General features: G+C 33.0%; 1 protein-coding gene across 1 annotated transcript in view; it reads right to left on the bottom strand.

Moving 5' to 3' along the window:
* Positions 1-18,576, bottom strand: part of LOC128238358 (tyrosine-protein phosphatase 10D-like) — a 51,519-nt gene that overhangs the window by 30,944 nt on the left and 1,999 nt on the right. Inside the window, exons 2-9 of the mRNA XM_052954205.1 lie at positions 11,341-11,617; positions 9,977-10,234; positions 9,088-9,176; positions 6,944-7,142; positions 6,239-6,508; positions 4,916-5,072; positions 4,201-4,328; positions 3,274-3,528 (exon numbers count right to left, since the gene is read on the bottom strand). Coding sequence (XP_052810165.1) covers positions 3,274-3,528; positions 4,201-4,328; positions 4,916-5,072; positions 6,239-6,508; positions 6,944-7,142; positions 9,088-9,176; positions 9,977-10,234; positions 11,341-11,617 — 1,633 coding nt within the window. The remainder of the gene's footprint in view (positions 1-3,273; positions 3,529-4,200; positions 4,329-4,915; positions 5,073-6,238; positions 6,509-6,943; positions 7,143-9,087; positions 9,177-9,976; positions 10,235-11,340; positions 11,618-18,576) is intronic.

Genomic DNA, 18,576 nt, shown 5'->3' with positions numbered 1-18,576 from the left:
TGAGTATCTTCATTCATACTCAAACGGGTGTACTGCGATTAGGGGAAATCTTCATAGCCAACTTGAGTTGAATTTTTAACTTTGTATACAGTTATCTAATAGCCTTACTTTTGAAGTTGATTTTAAAGACATTTTAAAATCTTTGTACTACAAAACTATGAAAATAAGCATATATATTGTCTATATAATGAATATTTTTAATAAAAAGTAGAGGGGACTAAAAATAATATTTTTTAAAAATTACAACATTTTCACCGAGTTGAAATGCCTTACAAAGATGCTTCACAATAATCCTTACAAAATAATCAACAATAAAGTTTACTATATAAATGATGTGTTTCCATTACATTTTTATTTCTTATTTTGTGTTTTCCTGATTTAAGATTAAGTTGCAATTGAAAGTTAAAAATGCTGTCAAACCCTTAACACAGTCTAATTGAATGATGTGGTGTATTTCCATTACTTGTTAAATCAAAATCAAATAATGTATTAATGAGGACAAAACAGTAAAATGATCGCAGAGTAAAATCGCCAAAACTCAGATTTTGTCAGTTATTCATGCTATAGTATGTAGTGTGTACTTTTATACAATGTACGTAAAAAAGCAAGTACTCTTTTTTTATAACAAGAGCTGTAGTAGGACAGCCTGCTGGACTAAACACTGCTTGTCTTAGAAATAAATGAAATGATGACGTAATATGTGCCTGTCAAAAACAATGAAATGCAATAAAAATAATCAAGGAAAAGAAAAAGAATATCAATCTACGGCCACAATTTGTATTAAGGACGATACGGAATTATTTAACCTAATTGTGTGATGGCCATGAACAACTGTGTGAAGTATTGAGATCTGTGTTAAAACCCTGGGGGCTGTTTCAATAAAGGATTTTAGCCGTAACTTCAATTTTCTTAAACCTGTATAAAGATTATCAATATTTGTACATCAATTATTTTTATTTACTCAATTTGGTGTTCATTTTCAATGCTGACTCGAGTTCAATTCACTCAAATATGTATTTCAAGTTACGATAAAAATCTTTATTGAAACGCACCCCTGGATGCTCAAGTTGCCCTTGGATAATATGGAGTTATATAACGGAACTGTATGATATTCCTGAACATCTGTGTGTTTATGATAAAGTATGAAGTGAATTGAATGAAGGGTATTTCCATCTTGCCCTTAAACTTTAACCGTACTCAGACGCCAACACCGAACCTTGATTAAAAAGTATAGCCCTCTGTATTTTTAGAATAGTTGAGCTAAAAATGAGAGAAATGCCAGAATAAATCTTGTGAAGAAATAAAGCTTATAAGGAAGATCATTAATGAGATCTTCAAACTAAGAAACTGTTATTTACAGTATATTTTTTTCCTTAGAAAATGTTCTCATTGACATTCAAGCAATAAATCAAAGGACTAGTCTTACAACTTCAGAGAGAAAACTACTCTTTAAAAGTTTAACATAAAAGGAAACAAAAATATTAATAATATCATGAATATCAATATAAAAAATTCATCGAAGCGGAGTGATTCCATAAAAGCATAAGCAGTTTGGCAAACCCCGGCTCCTAGCGCTAAAGCTTCCAAGAAATGGTGCTGTTCTACATAAAAGTCTAGCAGTAGTAATATGATATCATCTTATAATCCAGAACTAGCGAGATGTGATTTAAAACCACTATAGTTTTTAAGTAGGAGAATAACCATATCACCAAGATAAATAGTATAACAGTTTTATTTACTTAACTTACTCAACATAAAGAATATCATAATTATAATTTTATAGACTTATAATATATATAATGTTCAAAGCATTATCAACAAAGCTAAATTGTAAACATCAGAAGCCATGTGTATAAATATGGTTAATTCTATGGTTTGGTCAAAGCTAGCTGAAAAGTTTATTGATTGGTCAATATTTATTCAATATTGACCATTAACCAATCAGATCATTCAAATGTGCTTATTAACCACATTATAACCTGTGGACAACTGTACCAAATTTTAAACAGTTGACTGGAGAAGAGTATGGGTACCTTCAGTACATAAAGCTCATTTCGTTTTATTCCCCAAGTCCAAATGAATATTAAATTATATGGCAATATTCAAACGGTATTCTATTCAATTCTTCTATACAAATGTTGAATGAAATTCTAGAGAGAAACAAGTTCCTAATATAATGTTACATTATTTATGAACAACTTATTGGCGCTCGTTCTTAAACGAGCGTATGATAAAATTTTGTCAATACCAAGAATTTCAATTAAATACCTCGTAGTAAGTCAAGATTACAAATTAATTAGATCGTATTACTGTCTTAAATTCTTAACCATTTCAGACCATCAAACTATTATTTTCCATAAAGATATTATTACTAGAAATTATTACCAGAAATATCATTTTAAAAAAGATATTGTATAATACATTCGTTGACCAGATAATATTGTTAAGACCAAGAATTTTCACTAAATAAAGACAAGATTACAAATTAAATGGATCGTTTTACTGTGTTAACCATTTTAGACCATCAAACTATTATTTTCCTAATAGATATTATTACTAGAAATTGTTACCAGAAATATTGTTTAAAAAAAAAAGCAATCTAACAATACATTCGTTGACGAGATCACTTAGAGTATTTTGTGTAAGGCTTCTGTGTAAATCTTCAATGAAATATGACATTGAAAAGGTAACTAAAATATCTGCTAATAAAGAGAAAGTTAGTGGAGTATAATATGTACAATGATTTCTAGATACACGAGTAGAGTGACCTGCCCCGCCTTACCTCGCTCCTCTAGAGGCCCAACCAGAGAAATAATGTGTTATTAATTGGAAAAACAACTAACACCAACTATTTTGTCACATCACAATAATTTTCGACCCAAAGTCAATTTTTTCTAGTTTAAAAAATAATGATTAACATGTTCAATTTCTTACATGGTAAAACAACTAAGTCTTACACCAAGCAATAAATATTTTTCCAAAAATGATGTGTTGCATCTGAATTTGGACCTAAAGTTCTGGGATGCGACAAAGTTTATGCAAAGTTATAATAAAAATATAACTATGCATGGGAAATGAATTTCATTTATGACAATATATTAAGTATATTATTAGTTGCCTGTCAGATAACAGTTACTCGAAAGAAGAGAAAACAAAATAATGTTAGTATTATGTTGCTTTTTAGTAAAGAATTGAGTTAAAAAATAAAAATGGCAAAATCAAAATTAAAAGTAATTCATTTAAAATGAATGAGCAAATAACATTCAAACATACTTGTTATGAAAGTTAAGTCAACTGCTTCACTGTTGAGTGATCCAGACTGGGACTCCATTTTTAATGCATATTCGGTGCCTGGCTGTAGATCCACAAAGGTAAAACTGGTACCAGTCTCTGTTACTATTTTTGGCCCAGTGGGTGTGGTCAAGGTCAGGATATAATGGTCAACCAGTCCAGCAGGTGCTTGCCACGTGACCTTCACCTCTGTTCCACTGACAACATCCAGTATAGCGTCAGACGGCTTGTTGGGAACTAGAAAATACCATAAGGCCACATTCACAAGACAGATTTACAACATCTAATTATCAGAAAGTCCTTGTGAAGTCATGCTGCATAAATAAATGCCAAACATGTTATATTATGTCTTTGACAACTCCCAGAAGGTTGAGACAGATATATAAGATGAATATTTTATGGGTACCGGGTATTTCCTACAACTTTCACTTCGCAGAAAATTCGCAGACACATTCTTGAGACAAAAAATATGTTGGTTTGGCCTAAACAATCCCATTTAATACCCTATACTGAACAAGAGATTAATTAGATGGTCACATTGCTCGTTTGTTTTTCTCAAATAGTCATGGGACTCGCGTATGATTAAAATGCACTTTAGCTAGAGTAATGAAACTTGCTACACATAATGCTCATTGTCTGTGAAAAAAAGAAATTCTACTCATGGAAAAACAATCATTTTAGTGTAGCGTAACAATGACAAATCCTGGACTTAAAATCTATGACACATGTCAGAAATTCCTTGACTTTTTTTTAAAGTACTGACTTCTTAATTAATCTTATATAATAAACATAATATTAGTTTAACCTGTTTAACCAGAAAAATATGTTTAAACACAATTTACATGATAAGATTACTGTAATTATTAAAATAATAACAACTTTAATATGACATGTACAAGGTCAACCAACCTGTTCTATAAGTATCTGACAATGCGTCACTACTTTTTGACCCCAGCTCTGTTGCTATGGTAACAATATAGGCAGCTCCTGCTGTTAGCTCAGTAAAGGTGTAACTTGAATTTCCTGAGATAAGTTTCCTAAAATAGAAAAATAAAATTATTAACAGAAATATAATCACAAAACAGTTGTTTAACATAATTATCACCATAAATTATAATACATTTAATGATAAAAAATGTTCAAATACCTAAATTTATTTATAAACACAGTACATATTCATTTCCCCATATATTTCAATGTAAACAGGCAATACTTCAAATTGAAAAAAATGCCATTTCTAGCATTTCACGTATATGACAACCATATATTTCCTAAAAATTCAGTTCAAGGCCAACTTTACATACTTTTTCTAGTAAAGGTCAGTCATCATGACCTTGACCTTGACCAACTGACCCCAAAATCATTAGGGGTCATCTATGATCATGATCAATGTACATAGCTTATTTGAAGAGCATAAACAAGTACATGCAATGCAAACAGAAGTGTTTGGACAACGTAGAATATGAAGATGTTGGAGTTATCCCTGTGTGCCTATGCAGGCATAACAATAAAATACGAACAACAGTTAAGTAGAGATAAATCATTTAAATCAGGGGCGTAAAGTAGCAAGTAAGTTAGAAACACTACTTGAAACTGAGATAGCAAAACTACATTTGTAACTCACAAAGACTCGTTGAAATTGTCGGTGGTGCCAGATGACTTGATAGTAAGAAAGTAATAGTCAAAGGTGGCGTTGCTGGCTATACTCCAATGTACGGTGATGGTAGAGTTGGTTGCATCAGTCGCAGAGTCGTAGGTCAGGCTAGACACAGGGGCGGGGTCTGAAGAAACAACCATGATATAGCTTTTTAAATATGTCCGTAGTTATCAAAATGTGTTATAAATGACATACAAAACTAAAACATTGCACACAGATGCTAACTATCATCTGTAATATTTTCAGTGGATATTGGCTCAACAAGTATTAAATTCAGATTTAAGGATCCTAATTCTCATGAGCGTATTGACGATACCATATTCATGGCAACATTGCTCTGAATTTCAATTGAATAATTTAACGTTTTTTAGCTATAGCAAAGGTTTTTTTGAGAAAAAGACACCTAGGGCATGACAATACCTCCATTTTTTTCTTTGAATATCAGTCAAGCTAAAAAAAAAAAATCAGTTACATGTACATTGCTTGTTGATACATGTGTATATACATGTACCGTAATATAAACTTCACATTTGTTTTCAATCGAGTTATAAAATTATTATGATCAATTTTCTGATACAAATGGTTTAGCTAATGAACAAAAAAATATAACAAATTAAAATTCATTATGGCTGAATTTTTAAGTAAAATCGTGCATTATAATGCATTCCGAAACATCATATAAACAAGAACGCAATGGAGCGAACGCCAATGCTCGTCTGCTGATGTTTTTTCAGTCTAAAAAGGGGCATAACTCAACATTTAATCATTTTTTTCAGATATGGCCAAGGTTAAAGATGCACTCTTACTCCCAAAAAAGATTTACCATAACTAATATTGTTTTGATATTCCAAAATGGATGAATAAATGTCAAAAACAATGATTTTTATGAAGGATTCTAAGTTTAATTTCAAAGAAATGAGCATAAAACAAAGTATTTCTTCCTTATGGGACTAAAGTAGAATTTAATATTTTTGCGCTTTCTGCTATTAAATACACAGTTACAATCTTGATTGCAGTAATTAATATTTTATATAAATGCATTATTTAATAAGTTGTTAAAGGTTTATGAGTCAAAATTGATGTTCGTTATACATGTGTATGTATTGATTTTGAATAAGAATGTCACTTTAAAGTATTGGCATAATAAGGCCAGCAATGACCTTGATGATAAAACTTAGCCTATCATAATACCTCAACTTTTTCTTCTTCAAAAAACAAAAAGCAAACTAAATATTGATGCCGACTTACAAAATATTGATGATAACTAGCAATGTCATGATGAAAGCTTACATGTGTAGAATGTTTGTGTAAGTGGCTGGCTAACTTCATAGCCAGTTGATGTGTAGATGGACACGTTGTATTTGGTTCCCACGTTGAGCCCGGTGAGTGAAATCTGCATCTGCAGGGGACTGACGCTCTGCTCAAAGGCGCCATTCTCTCCCGTTACCCTGATGAGGAAGCTGGTGATGAATGGGTTGTCGTTGTTGGCTAGCGACCACTTAAGCAAGATGGCGGTGCTGTTGCTCTCAGCTTCCGTGAGACTTGACACTGGTAGGGGAGCTAGAAAACATATCAAGTAATAATAAACATTTTATACATTGTATAACGTCAAAATGTACCGTAGATGGGTACTTACCAGTAGGCCAATTTAGATAATAAAGCTGTACTCTCAACTATTATGGTTGTAAAATTGATGTTTTATGGCCAGAAGCCTGAAAGTTGGAGTTTTTCGGCACTTTTTCGAACATTTGAGATCTCTTCTATTGAAAGTTATAAGTTAATCTTATATGACTGAATTGAAGGCATTAATACCAAAATCAGCTGATTCTTAAACAAAAAAAATAAAAATGTCAAACCTGTCAATCTGTGAGAGTGCTTAACCATTCCGGTTTTTCGACAGTTTGAAATATTTGGCAATATTTTTCTTTCACTTTTGCAAGTATAATTTTTTTTTAAAGAAAAACTAAGGATCAATTTTGCAAATTCAAGGCATACCTGTAGAGTGTAGAGTAGATTGAGGAGAGCTGACGGCAGTCCCAAGCTTGCTGTAGACCCTGATTTCGTACACCTGACCCGGGACACCCGGCATCGCGATCTCGCAGTAGAGGTCAAGGGCAGTGGGGCAGGACACATTTACAGTCATCTCATTATAGATGGATGTCACATTGTATGTGTAACTCACTATGTAGTCATCCTGCAATTGACAAATCATTCAAGGATGTGATTGACTGCAACAAAAGGATTGAAACCATTGTCACGATTGTGGGGACTGGGCTGGATTGGATTTGGGCGGCGCTTTAGTTCCCAAATGGTGGTCAAAGGGGGTAAAGCATCCTTTCACTGAAACCCCTTTTGAGGGCTCTACTTACTTCAAATTTGAAGCAAGCTAGAGTGACAATTTCAACAACAAATAAAATAAAGCAACCAGTTAACTATTTTTGATACAGTTTGGTTTTGCCATTGAAATATCATTTACAGCCCGGGCATACTTCATTTGGAATAAACCAAACGTGTCATCTGATAAAAATGTGAACACCTAGTTAATCAGCCACAATAAAGGGAAGGTTTTTCAAAAAAAAAAAATCTTAACGAAAACCAGATTGAAATAAGAACTTTCCACAACACGCCCCTTGATAAACATGACATTAGTCTTGTTAATTGTACTGCACTTTTTGATAACATTCATAACGAAGTTAATGTCATAAAAAGTCAGTTTCATACCATGATAGCAGGAGTATGTTAAATTATTCATGGTTTTCTGTAAATCACTTTGCTGCTATTATGTTTATTATCAGCAAAATCATATTAATTTTTTTTATAAACTTCCATGTCAACAAGCATAACATCGATTACATTGACAACCACAAACAGTATATTCGATTTCCATCAAAGCTAAAATATTATCTACAGATCATGATTATAGGTCACCATAGCAACATTCACAATATAATTTGATATATTGTTCACGCTATAGAAAAAAAGATGAAAGAAGTAAAACCTCTGCCAACGTCATCAATAAATATCTACTGAATACCTGCTGACATCAATGCAATAAAAACCTCAGTTATGGAAAAAGGTATTATAACTATTTCTATACAACAGGTCCAGCCAGGCTTAATACCACTAGCAGATCCAAGTATCCATGTTTACATTTTATTTCAATATAGATGAACAAAAGTTATAAAATATGCACCAAATGCACCATTTCAGACTAGAAAGGTGTAAAAAAAATAATCTTGAGGGTAAACCCCTAAACCCCCCTGCCAACATTTTAAACCAAATAAGTTTTTGTTCTGAGGGAGGGGCACAAGTCACCCCTAAATTACGCCCCCTTAAATGTCAAAACCTGGCTACGCCCCTGAATAGAGTAACATTGCCTTAAGAAATGTTGTGTTGTGTCATACCTGTGTGTTTAAAGAATAATATCATAGGTATATAGCAAACTTAAACAAGAATGAGTTATAGCCATGTTTAAAGTATGTGCACAACTATACAATGCCTACACCCACAACAAGACTATCACAATCAGTGTGTGTATACCACATGATAAATTACGTCTTATATGCTACGTCGGAAGGCAAAACTTTGCTTAAAATGAAGACTTAAATCAAAGATAATTTTTCATTTACAGAGCCATTTTGAATAAAACAAAGGACAGTCTATGCCGCTTAAAGAGCCCCGTACTTGTTTTATTTCTGAAATTTGATGAGGTCATAAGTTTAATCAAACACTTCGACAAACCTGTTTCCAAAATAATGTTTTGACAGTGCTCCATCAGACGGCAGTATTGTGAAAAGGTTTGTCGAAGTGTTTTAAGAAACTAAACTAACAATCAAATTCTGGTTAAAGGCGTAGACTGCCTATGTTTTATTTAAAATGGTGAAGAAATAGTGAAGTTATCTTTGTTTAAAGTCTTTTTTCAAATCAAAATATTGCCTTCCGACGTAGCATTTATGACGCAATTTATCACGTGGTATACACACACTGACAATACCACAACATTTTTCTTGGAAAAAACAGACAATCTTAAAAAATACACTACTCATTTATAAAAGGAATACATCTAGAACTTTTCAGTTTTGAGCCAGTCACAACAAGTATGTTCAAGCAAATCTTCAACCACTCTCCCCCTTCTTTACCTGTGTTGAGTTGGAGTCCGGGGTCCAGGAGATATTAAGGGTCTGTGTATCCATGGCAACCGCATTCACACTCTCAGGGGATGCTGGGGCTGAAATTTAGATGATTATCAAAATCATCATCATTTTAAATGTACAATAATGTACTAATGAAGTCATTTACAACTCTACTGTTTCTGTAATAACTATAGAAACCACTAAGTTTTACAATAATTTGAGAGGTGAAAGTGAAGAAGGTTCTACCTTCTTCTTTATTTAATGTCACTTAGATCCTGTACGCATTCACCCCTCGGAAATTTATTTATTAGAAAAGCTAGATGTCTATTCAAGTTTCAAACGAAAGATGAAAAGCATTAGCTATAATAATATCAATATACTGTAAATATCAAAACTCTTTGAAGGTTATAGAATGAAATCACAACACAAGAAAAATTGGTATCTGCTCAATAAATGACAAGTTTCCTGACATCATTTAATAACATTTTACATTATATTATGAGTGACAGATCCTATACTATAAATAACAAACTTTAAAGCTGCACTCTTTACAGATATACTGTTTTGACAACTTTTTTATTTATATTTCTTGGATTGAGCCAATGTTTGCGTAAATTTCTGGAAACCAGTGATATAAGACTGCTGACAAAAATCAGATGGCAGATTTTCAATTTCATGCTTAAAAAATTAATGTTTTATGGCTTGAAGCCTTACTAACACATTCAGAAAAAAATTCAGCAGTATTTCTAACATGTGAGATATGTTCTATTGTGAGTTAATTATATAACAAAATTGAAGACATTAATGCCAAAATAAGCTTATTCTATGAAAAAAATGTCAAAACTGTCAATCTGTGAGAGTGCAACTTCAACTTCATGTATAATATGAAAATAACCTGTGTTCATAGTGAATGGTTCTGATGCCTTGCTCATTTTCTGGTGACTCAGAGCAAACACTGTCACTGTGTATGTAGTGCTGGAAACCAGCCCATCCACCGTTGCCATGGGAGATGTCACCAGCACAGGAAGGCCAAGGTTACCAGACAACACCACCTGGTATGAGTCCTGGATACTGGCATTGCTAGGCAACCAGGTAAACATTGCTGTTGTTGAGGTTACCATGGAAACTTGGATATCGGATACAGGAAGTGGGACTGAAATGCAACAATTTCATTTTTAATACACACATTTAGAATATTTGTGTCAGTGTAAGATCACAATTTATTTAGTTTTCATTTTTTTACAATTTTTGTGAAACAATTATTTTAACTTATACCGTATATAATAAATACTAAGTCACTATCAATGGCACATGGCCGATGTTGCGCAAGAATTTGGACTTGTTTTGTGGGGAAAACCGGAGTACCAAGAGAAAACCCACTTGTCTGGCTTGGTGACCACCAACAAAACTCCAAGCCACATACACTGAGGCCGTGAATCATGCTAGGTTGGCCCTGATTGAAAGGGAGTGCATTAACCTGACAACCCAGCAATTTATTTCAACACTGGAGCACCAAAAACTATATTTCACACTGAGCGTCTACTTTTAGTTTAGTCAGCCTAATTGTATATGAACGTAACATCCTTATGGAAATAACCTCATTAAAAATGTGCTTAGGCCCTGACAGCGCTGAGATTTGGAAGAGGAGTGAGAACAAGTTAAAATTTCAAAACTGAAAAATATCAAATTGGTATTTTCCCTGTTTCAAACAAAGAAATATCAGGTAATATTTCACTCTTCATTCTCTATAAACTGTTAAACCATTTGAAAGCATAGACATGTAATGAAGGTTTTCACTCACTTCATATCTCAGTCCTCTATAGTTGAAATTAGTCAATGTAATAACAATTTGCCCAGGGCCGTTTTGGCAAAAATTTCAAAGAGGACTGCCTGTTCATTTGGTAAATTTAAACATGTGTAAGCTTCAAATTGGAGAAATTTAGCGCATAAACACTTCGTGGTAATTTCTTCAAAACAATGGAGATTGACATAAAATTAGAAACCAACACTTCTACCGTATAACATTAGCACAATGATTCCATTTTTTATTTTGATGAAATTGATATTTTTATTTTAAAGAAACAAAATTAAGTCTAAAAATACCATTTCTCAATGGGAAGTAGCCAAACTTGACCTCTCCTAAAGAAGGTGAAAAATCCCTGACATCATATCGCAGTATAGGGAATAAAACCAGCACCCACTTCCCCCAAGCCTGGTATTCTTTTCTTTTCAGGTTTCAGATTTCCAGGGAGAACTTACTTGTGGTGATGTTTTTCCTGAAGATCGATGTCCCATTTCTCTCAATCTCAACAAAATATGTTTGTCCCGGGTAGAGCCCGGAAATCTCGTGCTCAACCGCCGTCTCATTGTTATTGGGCAACACAACCGTTCCGGTTTGTACAGTTGTGGGGTCGGTGGATACAGAGTATCGTAGGTCGTATGAGGTGTTGAGATCGGGCTCGGGCCACGTAAGGTTTATACTTGACTCTGCTAGAGTGATGTTTACAGTAGAGTTGGCCCCATAGATGTTGTAAACCTGTAAATAGGAGAAGTACATGATTGAGTTTATTAAAAAAAAGTCAAGATACTGTCATAGTGTTGGCGTCATTTTCATCAGCGTCAGCATCTGCAGGCAAATGTTTTAACCTTGGCCATGACTCAAGATATTCAAATGAAACTTGGTATACATGTTACCGAAGGCAATATGTACATGTACATTAAGGCCCATAACTCTGGCTTTAATAATTGGTCAGTTATGCCCCTTGTTTGACTGAAAATCAACAGCAGGCGAACATTGGCATTGGCTACACAGCACTTTTCTTATACTCATCTATCTATTTTAAGCAAATGTGTTGTGAAGAAAGACAATTTTTTCTTTAATATCAATTATGTTGGAGCCTGTTTTCTGGCTAAAAACAAAAAAAATGATGATAGACAACAATACCATTAGACTACCCTTAAGTCATCCTGCATATTTGCTAATGGTTTTCATGTACAACACAAATGGATGTTGATTGAAGTAAATTGTGCAGCAAGTGAATAAGTCTGTGTGAGTAAAAATATAATCTAGCAAAGTCAAAGTACAGGGTTTTCAAGTCATGTTATAAAATGAACAGACATATATAATAAGTTTATTTAAAAAAAAATCACAATCATACATGTCATCATGTTTAAATATTCTGAGAATATTTTCCTTATATTTTTTTTCATATATATACTATTATAAAACATAAAAAAGCAATGTATGACCACCCTCAGGTCAAAAAAAGTCTCAACTCATCAAATTTCATGTACAATTTCTTTAATGTTGTTTTTTTCAGCAAATTCTACTATTTACATGGACACCTCATATATAGGGTTTGGAGAGCCTATTTAATTATTGATTACACAGACTGTTGACGTCTACACATCTACATGTAATTAATAGCCAACTGTCATCAAATACATATTTGCAAAAACACTAAATTATTTCCTTGCCTCAAGGGAACAGCTTCGATACACAAGCTCGTTGAAATTCAAATCACCTTAATGATCAAAGTAATAGATGGGGCAAGCAATAAAATTGTTTGTACAACCTCCTTACAACCTTGATTTATCACAGCCATCTTTTTCTAAGAAGTCCTAAAAAACATAAGAAGTCCTAAAAAACAACATTTTAGGAGATAGCCAGAAACCCCTATAGCCAGAAACCCCTATTAAAGGCGCAAAATGTAGGTTGATATAAATAAAACATTTTTTTTTTAATTTGAATGCTTTTTCTTATTTAACTCATTTGGTTTTAATGATAAAACAAAAGAGCACTACAAATAGATACAGACAAAAAATAGGAACCCTTATAAATGGGTATTTGTAATTAATAGCTACAAGGTTAGAAATGGCTTTAATATCGCCAAGATATCGCCAAAATAATGCTTATAAAAAATGTCTGTACCTAAATCAAAATTAATGCTTTTTTGTTTTGATCATTTAAGTCAAAATATGAGTTAAACATTATAATTATCCAGTACAATTTCAAAAAAATAATTGCACCATCCAGTGTATTGTGCGCCTTTAAGGCATCACAACTCCTTCTATACAATGAGATCCAATAATCAGATTGCTTCGAAACAACATCAAATTATCAAGCAATGAAATTGTCATGAAAACCACACAAGAAAGTGACCGCGGCCTAAGATAAGATCATGGTGGCCATAGGATGACAGGCCATGACAGGTCAACCGTAAAGTGTGATCAAGCTGACCACTGTCCAGGGCTGACCATGGTACATCTTACATGTTAGATGACAACTTCAGTAACACTTCATAATCACTTAACACTGAATGAAATCAAACATTTACATAAACACAGTGTTCCATGTCAGATTTTATGGTTTAAATGATGATTTGCTTTCAACTGTTACAAAATCACATTTACACTCTTTAAAATAGTATAAACACAAAACAAGACTGTGCATATATATATTACAAAATCTAGTTGGTAATTTCATTTAACATTTTTTGTAAAGAGTATTTTGTACATGTACATGAAATCATCTTGACAGGCACTTGATATTTTAACATAAACATCAGTTAATGCTAATTTCTTTTAGCTTGATTCGTGATGAAAGCCGATATTAAAGAATCACTGTCAAGGCTGTTTCCTTCATGTGTAGAAACACCAGTACTGGTGTCCATTTTGAGAGGCCGTGAGGCCGTATATTCAGTAAAGCGGGGTGTAAAAGCGTACCGGGAGTAACAGACGCTGTAACAAGGGTTGTTGAGCGGTATAGCTAGAAAGCAAAAATAGCCTGTTGTCGAACATATAATTTGATACCGGAACCCGGGGTATACAATTACTTAGAACAAAGCATTCGGAACTCCTCGGCCATTTTTGTCAAAAACAACCTCGGATGTATGCAGGTACATCAGTTGAAGTAGTTCGTAAAAATTTGAATTATATCATTAATTAAATGTAGTGTTTTAGAGTTGTATTTATTGATCTAAGTTTAAATTGATTGCCATTAAATTGTATTATTGCAAACATATTTAAGAATCCCAAGAGTAATGTCACAAAGTTTAACTGCTAAATAAAATTACTACGCGATCTACTTGCAGCGGACTTAAACGTACCACTTTTTGAGTATGTAAACTGTCCAAATACATCCGAGGTTGTTTTCGATAAAATGGCCGAGGAGCTCCGAATGAAAGTTCCCCTGGCCAGGATCAAACCCACAACCTCTTGGGTGAGATGTGCGAACACCTTCATTACACAATAACTCTAAAATAAACATTGTGTAAGGAATAAATAATAGTTGATCCAGCTCGTATGCTTTAACAGATTTAAATATAAAACATATATTTCAACAAATAAAATCAATTTCCATTTCCATCTTACCATATTATACATGCCCAAAAAGTTGGTCAAACCAGCCAACTTCAAAAATGTATCCCACATAATTAACTTTCAAGTAAAACACACAATTAAAATTGCCATAAAATATTTTTTCAAATATTTTGATCACAATTTGCAGTTAAACCGTTTCATCGAAAATGCATCACTAAAATGACCGGCTCATATTGATTTTTGATGAAATGAGTAAACGCGACTAATAAACCAGGAATCTATCTTGTCTAATTAGTAAGTACAAAATACTATATAATCAATCATCAATTACATAAGGAGTAAACATCAACTTATATTGAAAATAATATTTGTAGAATTTCATTTTACTGGTGTTAAAAAAGAAATCCGGGCTGTCTTTCGACCTATTTAATGCCCCATTACCGAAGTCAAGGAATATAACCTTTTCTCCCAAAATTTTGGTTCAAATTTCCCTGTTTAATCTAAAAAAAATTAACCTTTGAAATAATGATTACAGATAAAATACAAATAAAAATAAAACATTTCATATTGACAAAATTCATTGTGTACAGTGTTTTGATACATGTGTTTTACATAAATTTGCATGAAAATGTTTTTTTTTTATTTTTTTGTTTCTGTCAACTTAAAAAATCTCCATTTTTAGACCCCCCCCCCCCCCCACACACACACACTAATTTCCCCTTTCTCAGGGCACTGACTGGCCCCATTCCTCAAATGTAGATGGACTGAGCTCTGAAAACATAGCCAAAGCAAGAAGTTTTTTGCACAATAAAAGAACACTCAACGCTACATCTATTGAATTCTCCACTTTGGCAAGTTCATTTGTTTATGTAATAGGGATAAAAAGATAAATAATAGGTGGAATTAGGCCTCTTGGAAGTTTCACATTACCCAACAGGCTTATAGCACAAAATGTTAACAAAAAAAGAATTCACTTCATGTGAATCATCTTTCAACAAGCCGATAGATAAGCTCACTATTTTTCTTTTGGTATGTTAGGTGCAATATTAATATTCTTAAGAGCATTTAGACTTAAAAAGAAAATTACACCTTATTATATTATTTTTTTAATAAAATGCTAAGATTAAGTGGGAAATGTAGCTAAGTCTAATGAAATAACGTACTAAAGAGTGTTTAAGTTTTACTGTTACGCTTAAAAACTTTCGTGAAATAGGTGCCAGCTTTCCAGCTTTCAAGCTTTCAAAACAATAACAATAAATATTCTGGTGTTGACATTTTTTTTCACCATTATTTTTTTTTAATTGTGTTAACAATTTTTTATCTACATTGTAACATAAACCACACCAAGAGTATTTATTTTTTGTCAACATTTGTACCGGACTGCAGATCCGTTCAAAACAAAATATTATTTTTCATCTTTTTTTATTTTTCTTCTTTACTTTATCATAATATTTATAAATCAAGTTCATGTCTAATCTTGTCACCTTGATATGTTTTTCATAATTTTCCAAGAAGTTCTAATATATTTGAAAACATAAATGTGTCTTGAATAAACATATGAATTATAATGTTAATCCTTATAATTACATTGTAATTATGTATTATCATGATTATTATGATAACTATTTTAATAAGTTTATTTGTAAGCTACAATTGTGTCTTAAAAGTCACTACCATAACGATGAAAAATTTATTTACTACATTCATGGACAACTATTATTGTAGGCTTGTGTAAGCTATGTATGGTTTATATGTCCCTACTTAACTTGTGGACATTTTATTACTTTAACACTTTCAGGTCGAACACAAATGGTCGTAAACCCAGTTACTGCAATTTATCAAAAGACAAATGCCATAAAACCGAAGACAATATATCTCAGCCCTAACTTTGTCTCATAAACAATATTCTTAATTATACCATTGTTGTTGTGAGTAAATATCTTTCAATAACTCATATTTTATTTTACCATGTTACTCGGAAAGTTGAAAGTGAAAAGGATTTAAATGACATTAAATACAGAAAAAGATCCTTTTCACTATAAACCCTTGATACTGACATAATGTAATTTGTAGCAATCTAATGATAAATAATAATTTGTGGTTTAGTAAGTGCAAGACAGTTGTAACTAAATATAGAAAAAGAAGGCGTAACAACAGTTTTGCACTACGTATGCCCTTCATATCATATTGTGACATCCAGAAACAGACTTTGACTCTTCTTTTCAGATTTGTTATACATTTATCTCGTTAAAATAATAAAATCTGTAATTTTCTCTGAAACGACAATGTTACCAAAAAACAAGATTTTCCCATAAACATTTCGCGTAAACAGGACACAATTTATAAACAAGGTTTAAGCAGTCAGATGGTTTGTTTCCTGGCGGGTGTTTACGGGAGCGAGCCACGACTTCCAGCGTCGCCAGCCAGACATCGAGAACCAATACTTGTTAACTACTTCCTTTATTAGCCAACACGCAACCAGACAAAAACACTTTCCCTCTCTCGGCACTGAGGCAGAGGTTTGAAGTAGAGAACTGTAGAGGTATTGAAATTCGCGAGGATTTTTTTTACTTGATTCTATCCATCGAGCTTTATTTAATTTTAACCCATTTCATTCTGAGACCCCTTCAGATAAGGTTCTCTGAACATCTGGATTTTTTCTAATAACTGATAGGCCATCTGGCAGGTTAATGACCCTTTTTTAATGTTATAACAATAATCATCTATTTTATTTCCTGTATTAGACCCAATAATTTGCAAGTTTAGGGAAAGGGAATTCAAATCTGGACAAATTGATGCACTTCTTCTCCACAGAATAGAACGGTAGGACAGGAAGCTTTGTCCATCCTGTGAAAATGATGTGGGAGGTTTTGTGCACCTTGTCAAAAATGACATGGGAGGTTTTATCCATGGGATGTTTTGTTCGACATTCATACAGAACATGCCATTGTAAATACTATAAAACATCAAGGACAAAATTTGCAAAAAAAGCACCTTGCCAAAAACTTTCTACAGCAAATCAGTATTAGAGCTCAAGAAAAACATAAATATACATTGAAACTATCAGAACTAAATTACCTAGGCCATAACAATAAATTGTGTGGTAAGGGTTAAATCTAGTTTAAAAAAAGATAGGGGAATACGGTAGGCTTTTTCTACGTAATTGTCATTCATCATTGGGGAATGGGGTTAACCTTCAGTAAAGGTTTTCAAACTACTTATTAAAACTTTGTTACTAGTCCACAGTACGAACACACACTAATTTTATTCTTTTTAAAAATAAATTAAAAATAACCAACAGACTACAAACGTCGGTAAGGTTGGTGCCATATTTTATAGGAACAGAACAGAACAGAATGTTTATTATCTTATGCATATACAGCATATCGATGATTCAATAGAAAGTTTAGGCATAACGTCAAGAAATGTACAAATAAATATACACGATAATGAATGCATGTACAAAGTTAACGAAAACATTCTAGACAGTGCATGATAGTAAACATACATAAAATAAGCTGAGAGCGATCTGTTAACAAATACAATTGACAGGACTGTGATTTGCGTTATTTTATAGGTATTTACCAGATGGTTGGGTAACAAGAACCAGAAGATTTTCTTTTTAGGCCTTATGAAGACATTTAAGTATGCCAAGTGCAGGCATGATTTGGCGACGTTCACTGCTATTCAAAAGTCAGTAACCACTTCAAAGCAGTCGCTAAGTGGGCATCGAAAATAGCTTAGGGAGTTATATTAATAACTTTTCCGCAAGTCAATTTAACATCTTGTCATGAAAGTTCAATTTAGATGCTCGATGACATGGGAACTGTTATGAGTACAGGTCAACTCAAAATTGCAGAACTACAAAATGCAATCTTGCACTTCCTTTAGTATATTAATTATATTGGCCTTATTGTAAAGACACAGCTGTAAGCTGTTATGAAATACTCTCAAGTCTGTTTCCTGGGCAGACACCAGTATTGTGTCCTTTTTGAGAGGCGGAGAAAATGTTCCCATAGTCCTGGGATCAAACCTGCGACCTCTTGAATGAGAGGCGGACACCTTTACCAGAACACCACTCTCATCACCAGGAACCTGCACTTAGACTTGGAACAGATCATGTTTGTCCCAAAAGTGAGATGACTATTAACGTAGGTCTCTAAATTTTACTGG

This window comes from Mya arenaria, chromosome 6 (assembly GCF_026914265.1).
Source record: "Mya arenaria isolate MELC-2E11 chromosome 6, ASM2691426v1".
Classification (NCBI taxonomy): domain Eukaryota; kingdom Metazoa; phylum Mollusca; class Bivalvia; order Myida; family Myidae; genus Mya; species Mya arenaria.
Note: the sequence above shows the minus strand (reverse complement) of the source record. Positions and strands in the feature narration are given on the sequence as shown.